The sequence below is a fragment of the Poromitra crassiceps genome, assembly GCF_964638095.1.
Source record: "Poromitra crassiceps genome assembly, contig: HAP1_SCAFFOLD_1413, whole genome shotgun sequence".
Lineage (NCBI taxonomy): Eukaryota > Metazoa > Chordata > Actinopteri > Beryciformes > Melamphaidae > Poromitra > Poromitra crassiceps.
In genome coordinates this window covers 25,001-32,090 of record NW_028150998.1, presented here as the reverse complement: position 1 = coordinate 32,090, position 7,090 = coordinate 25,001, and the positions used below count along the sequence as shown (strand labels likewise).

Genomic DNA, 7,090 nt, shown 5'->3' with positions numbered 1-7,090 from the left:
ACTTGTTTGTGATTGGCCGCCAGGTGTGCATTAAGTAAGGGATAATCAACAACTAGGTGTGCATTATATGATTTTAATGCACACCTAGGAGTTGATTATCCTGCTTATACCATGGTCAATATATATAATATATATATATATATATATATATATAAATATATATATATATAAAATATAATATAATATAAAATAAAAAGCATTCGCAATTTTTTGGTACAAGTTTAGCAATCAAAATCTAAAGTTTTTCACAAGACATAACTCTGTTTAGCTAGCAACACTTGGGAAACTGATTAATATCTGGAACAAGCATTAGCATCCCGTCAGCTTCTCATGCAATGGAAACGTTTGCTGTTCCAGTAATTAGGATGAACCTTGGATATGAGCCGGTATGTGCAGGGAAGCTAGTTACGCTCAGCTTATAGAAGCTGCGGTAGCGAGTTGAATAACGTTAGAAGTTTGGGGAGCGGATGAATTTACAACATGTGATTAGACTTATTGGTTATTTGCCTCCACGTCATGCATTACAAACGTATAACGTAAAGTTTTTTTTTATGTATGACTCCCTTCATATGTGACAACCCGGATCAAGGAAGTAACAAAAGAGGGGAGTCATACACCAAGGAAAAAACAATTATTTATTAATAATAATAATAATAATAATACATAAGTTTTATATAGCGCTTTTCTGGGGAACTCAAAGACGCTTTACAATACATAGAAAAGTAATACAATAAACAAAACTAAATAACAAGAACGAAAACAAATACAAGTCAATAGATTGCAGAGATGGAATTAAAACTATGGTAAAATAACAAACAAAAAAAACATTAAACAAACGAAATAAACAAACAAACAAAAGGTGCATCGTGAGGAGGGAGAGACTGAATGGTCTGAATGCCCAAGGGGTACACCGGGCCCAGGTGCACCCAATCAGCCTAAAGACCCCAACACCAGGCTCCTGCAAGACAGGGCCAGGAGAGTGGAAGAGTCGTCACAAAAGTTAAAATATGAGATGGGGAGGCACTGGGACAAAATCTTATCAAATGGGGCTCCGTGGTCTAATTTGTGTCAGTCGACGTGCACGCACACAGGCACGCGTGCACACACACACACACACACACACACACACACACACACACACACACACACACACATACACACACACACACACACACACACACACACACACACACACACACACACACACACACACACACACACACACACACACACACACAAAGCTCTTAAGAAATTACCTAAGAAGTTGTTTTAGGACATTCTTAAGGAAGCTTGTAAGTGTGACTGCTCAATATTTCCTTAAGATTACTCTCATCTCTTATGAACTACTCTTGGTTTAGGAACTTTTCAATTACAGTCGACTTAGCAACCGCGACGTAAACAAGCATACAAGGGCAGAACAATTATAATTTAAATAAGGACATTTGATGTCATGAGTTCACTGTCTGCTAGCTATCGCAATTCAACTTTTGTTACATTACAACATTACAGACACTTTTGTCCAAAGCGACTTACAATAAGTACATTTTGTCAACAGTAGTGCAACCAGCAAGTCATCATCAGCTAAGACTTGTAATAGGATTAATGCTGCTAATGATTTCACGGTTGAGTGACGTCACACCCGAGTTGTCGGCGTTCCATTTAAACAATCGGGAAACCAGTCAGGGTTAGCTCTAGCCAGGCTAGCCATTGTTAGCTATAACAGTTGATAACGCATTTTGCGGTATTTTGCGCAGGTAGAAACATGTCCACAAAGATATAAGTTAGACAATGCTGTGTGTACAACTGATTCAATGAGACACAAAAAAGTGACTGTGCCAATAAACAGTATTTACTACGATTTTAACTACTGTTGAAGCGCGGAGCAGCCATTTTGGATTTTTTAGATTGGGGCTGGTGAGGCTTCCCCAAGTTCGGCAGAGAGAATCCCTGGACAGGTGATGTCACAGCGGTGTTCATGACCTTTGAACCATGAAATCCCCAGCTCCCAGTTTAAATGGAATGCAGCATAAGTAGCATTTCACTGATTTTCCTTCTTCTTCTTCTTCCATTTTGCTTGAAATTTAAAATCCACCATCACAAACTTTAAGAAGAAAACATTAACGCTAAAAGCGGTATCATCTGCAAAAGGCATTTATGAACTTTTGTGATGAATATCAACTTTTCTTTAACTTTTTAAGACTAAAGTTAGGTACCAAAAAACAAAAAACAATAGCACTTACGATTTGTTTTTTAAGACGGTTTAGTGAATCTGGCCCCAGGCACCCTGGGAATGTTTGTAGTTCTGTTTGTAGTCCAGAGGTTGCTGACTGAGTGTCAGGACCCACGATGTGCATTCAGCATTTTCCCGCCACTTCATACATTGACATCAACGAATCTTGTGCTGACGACCACCTTGACAGAGGAACCAATCACAGCCCAGGTTGACTCGAAGCCCCACCCCCAATCGTTACCAAGGAGTCTCGTTATAAAACCAGATCAGTCTTCCAGTTAGACATCTTGACTTCAGGTCGGCTCGTCAAAGTTCAGACGTACTGCTGGGGCTTCTGGGTAGTGGTTGGTGTCACCTGTGGTGGGAGGGGCTTGGGCTTCTCTGGGGACTCTCCCTGGTCACCATGGAGATGAGGCGGCGCTTCGCCTGTGGAGGAGAGGGCCAAAGAACTTGCATTACTAAGAAGTAAGGGCTCTATAGCTTGTTCCACTGCAACATCAGCGCACAGCAAATCTGCCATTTTGGCCTGAAGGAGATGACCGTAATGACGCCACTAAAACGTCCAGCCTGCAAAGTGCAGTACCAAAGTACTGTACTGTACCTCTACCATAATGGTCTGTGTTCTTCCCGGTCATGGTTCTGTGCTGGTTCCTGTTGGAGCAAGGTGTTTTCAGGCCTTCTGAGAGAGCTGATTTCAGTTCACCTTTCCACTGAGATACATAACGCTTTCCTCTTGTTATTCAAAGTGTGTGTGTGTGTGTGTGTGTGTGTGTGTGTGTGTGTGTGTGTGTGTGTGTGTGTGTGTGTGTGTGTGTGTGTGTGTGTGTGTGTATGTGTGTGTGTGCGTGTGTGCGTGCGTTGCGTGCGTGCGTGCGTGTGTGTGTAGGTATGTGGGTAAGTGGGTCTGTCTCACTCTGGATCTTGGACAGGGCGAAATCCAGTCCCTTCATGGATTTAGCTTGGTTATTTTTAAACCTGGCGAGACCAAACTCCTGGCAGAAAGAAGTGAGAGGAGGATACAGAGAAACATAATCATCATCATCATTTATATAAAAATAGTAAATATACAATATAGTTTTTTTAATACTGGTACCTAAATTATTAAAATACATAATTCCACTGGTTTTCAATAAACTGATATGACATTATTATTATTATTATTATTATTATTATTATTATTATTACTGTATAATTATTACTAATAATTATAATTATAGAGCTCAACAGTCATGTGACGTTTCTTGCCGCAGAAGTGAATTCCCCATTCATTTTATCCATAGACATTTCAAAAAAATCCTTATACTGTGTGTGTGTGTGTGTGTGTGTGTGTGTGTGTGTGTGTGTGTGTGTGTGTGTGTGTGTGTGTGTGTGTGTGTGTGTGTGTGTGTGTGTGTGTGCGCGCGCGTGCGCACCTGTATGGGCCTGGCCAGGCCATACACAGTGGAGGAGATCCATGCTTCCCTCCTCAGTCTGGTCCAAGATGGCCGACCACCGTCCTGCTCAAACATACAACGCTCCACCACCGTCTGAGAGGGACAGACCGAGAGAGACAGACAGACAGACAGAGAGAGAGACAGACAGAGAGAGACACAGAGAGACAGACAGAGACAGACAGACAGACAGACAGACAGAGAGAGACAGAGAGAGACACAGAGAGACAGACAGAGACAGACAGACAGACAGACAGAGACACAGAGAGAGACACAGAGAGACAGACAGACAGACAGACAGAGAGAGAGAGAGAGAGAGAGAGAGAGAGAGAGAGGGAGAGAAATGTTGATTAGTATTTGTTAGTAATAGTATTTTGTTGCATTCATGTGCTGTTGTCATAATCAGAAAGACAGTTCAGGTGAATGCCCCCTCAAGTCAGAACAACTCCTCGGAAATGTTGGTACATACCAAAGTAAATGTTTTTGTTTTGCTCAACGTGTGATTTGTAATGGTATTACCATTAGTTGCTGTCTACGTGGAGTGACCTAGATTAGTTAGAAAAGTGATTTAGCCTCACAGCTAGAAGGTCCTGGGTTCGATTCCCACCTGGGACGCTGTGAACGCTGAAGGAATGCGTGCCCGTCCGCATGTCCTTGAGTGCCCACCGCCCAGGTGGGGTTGTCAAAAGGGCCTTTCTGTGTGGAGTTTGCATGTTCTCCCCATGCCCCCTGGGGGTTTCCTTCATATAGGAACCCCTTCACCAAAAACATGCAATATCCTGGTCGCTGATGTGGTGCCTCCTCTGGTCATTAGGGGCGCCTGTTCGGAGGGAGGGGAACTGGTTGGAATAGCGTGATCCTCCCACGTGCTATGTCCTACCGGTGAAGCTTTCCCTGTCAGGTGAAAAGAAGCGGCTGGCTACTGCCCATGTCTCGGAGGAAGCATGGAGCCAGATTGGCAGATGGTGGAGCAGCAACCAGGATAAATAAAATTAGAATTAGCACTAACGGGGGATAAAAATGGGATAAAAAAATCTGGAAAAAAATATATATATAAGAAAAGTGATTTATTAGCATTAACCCTGATAACAAGTCAAGATAAAGCAATGTTTTAGTGGTTTTAGGGAATGTCCTGGTGCAGCAACAAGTCTGGAACAAAATTGTTGTCATGCAAAAACTGCAAACAGCTTCAACGTGTTGTTTAAACACCGGGCAATAAAATACAACACGTTCTCTGTAGCATCCGTGTTGTTTCTACATTACCACTTACAAGCTCATGAATACCGAAGTCATAAGAGCAACTTCCCAACTCCGGAAATGGGACGATGAAGGAGCACACGAATGCAGCACTAATATTTGTATAAATGTTTTGGTGTGTGTCACTGTTAAAGTTGAAATGAACCCAACGGAGCCCAAGTGGCGCGTGGGTCGGTGTAAGTTTCAGACTGAAAACATAACTTGTCTGAGATGACAGGTTGAGAGGCGGGTCATAGTAGCATGTCGATGATTTTATTTGACAATTCTGGGGACTGGATTGGGCTTTGGCCAATCCTGGCATGTTCCGCCCCCAAATCGAGTGGGATTCAGCGTGTTGTGGCGCTCTCCTCGGGAAGAGCCTGGTGACGCGAGGTTAGTGGCTGAGTGGAGCTAGGCGAGCCGCAGGCAGCTAGCTGCCTTTGTGTTGCGGAACGGAGAGTGCAGCCCGTCGGCCTGGAATCTCTGAGGGGCGACCCCTGACAACCAGGCTCTCTGAGGCGCTCGCCAGTTACGCTATTGCGGTAAATACAATATTCCAGAGCCAGTTACATTTCTTTGCATTCTTAGACATTACCGTTTGCTTTATTTTGTATGTTTCATATAAATTGGCCAAGTTAGTAGTTCAGAATCAGAATCACTTTTATTGCCACAGTATGCAAGTTACATACGAGCGAGGAATTTGTCTTAGTGTCTGTATGCAGCGTAGCGGTCACATCAATATACAGAGATAAGAAGTAGGAAGATAACTAAAGAGGGGGGGGGGTTCAGTTGAGTTTTGGAGGAGGTAGTGAGTTTGTGTGTGTGTGTGTGTGTGTGTGTGTGTGTGTGGGGGGGGGGGGGGTTGTTGGTGAGGTCTTTGGTGGAACGGGTTTCCGGGCCTTGTTGATGAGGCTGATGGCGGTTGGGAAGAAGCTGGTCTTGTGGCGGGTGGTTCTGGTCTTGGCAGACCTCAGTCTCTTGCCGTGGGGGAGTGTCTTAAAGAGTTTGTGGCCAGGGTGGGAGGGGTCGGCCATGATCTTGCGAGACCGATTCAGTGTCCTGGCTGCATGCAGGTCCTGGAGGGATGGCAGGTTGCATCCGATTATCTTCTCAGCGCAGCAGATATGCGCTGAAGTCTGTTAATGTCTTTGAGAGTGGCAGCAGCATACCAGACGGTGATGGAGGAGGTGAGGATGGACTCAACGATGGAGGTGTAGAAGTGCACCATCGTGGCCTTTGGCACGTTGAATTTCTTCAGCTGCAGTACAAAGTACATCCTCTGCTGTGCCTTCTTGTGAGAGCTCTGATGTTCAGCTCCAATTTTAGGTCGTGACTGATGATCGTCCCCAGGAAGCGGAAGGACTCCACTGTGTTGACTGTCCTTGGTGGAAGGGTAATTTGAGTTTGAGCTCTATATCACTTCCACCAGAGACTTTTAATATAGATAGAGACACCCCACTCCAGGCTCAGCCAATAATAAGAAATGGTAGGTCTCCTAAATGGGCATGGTCATCCGCTTGTGATTGGCTGGTATGAAACTTCATTGGCTGACCAGTCTCCTAAGCCGTGGCGAGGCCTCCTTGGCACAGATACATGAATTGCCTGGAATTTGGGGTGTCGCGCTCTAACAAGGTCTTTGCTTCCGCTGAAACGCAGACAAAGATCGTATATTTAAGGCAAGAGCGAGGCTTTTTTGACAAGAGTGCTGCAGCCATGATGGTGTGGAACAAGCTGGTCAATATACGATCTTTGGCACAAATCAGAGATGTATTTGTATGTCATCTGATGAAATTATAGACCCATTTAGAGTGGACGTCACAGGGTTAGTTGCACACGCATCGCGGTATCCAAAACTCTGAGGAACTGAAGCCGAAACGAGAGATCCCCTGGAATACCGGATCTTCCATATTTCTATGACAGCTGAACCGCTTGTTGTAACTTTCTGCAACCAGTTCGGCTCCGCCCACAAAATACGTAATCGCTGTTTACAAACATAAAAAGGGTCTATAGAACACCAACAGTTAGATAGGCAGTTCAACTGACTGGAGGAGGCCTTAAATGTTAAACTCCCTAGACTACGATGAAACTTAATGAATGCTGATTCGTCAGTTAAACACATTGGAGAAGCTTAATGAATGCTGATTGGTCAGTTAAGCACATTGGAGAAGCCGACGGTAACAGTCACCATCAGTGT

The 7,090-nt window shown here is 44.1% G+C and overlaps 1 protein-coding gene across 1 annotated transcript in view; it reads right to left on the bottom strand.

Annotated features, from left to right (window-relative positions):
* Positions 1 to 706: 706 nt before the first annotated feature.
* Positions 707 to 7,090, bottom strand: part of LOC310771868 (PRELI domain-containing protein 1, mitochondrial-like) — a gene marked incomplete at its 5' end in the record, with an annotated part of 8,045 nt that continues 1,661 nt past the window's right edge. The window contains 4 exons of the mRNA XM_083664375.1: positions 707 to 2,656; positions 3,144 to 3,222; positions 3,643 to 3,756; positions 7,082 to 7,090. The exon at positions 7,082 to 7,090 is cut by the window's right edge and continues 217 nt beyond it. Of these exons, the coding sequence (XP_083520501.1) occupies positions 2,544 to 2,656; positions 3,144 to 3,222; positions 3,643 to 3,756; positions 7,082 to 7,090 (315 nt within the window). The 3' untranslated portion in view covers positions 707 to 2,543. The remainder of the gene's footprint in view (positions 2,657 to 3,143; positions 3,223 to 3,642; positions 3,757 to 7,081) is intronic.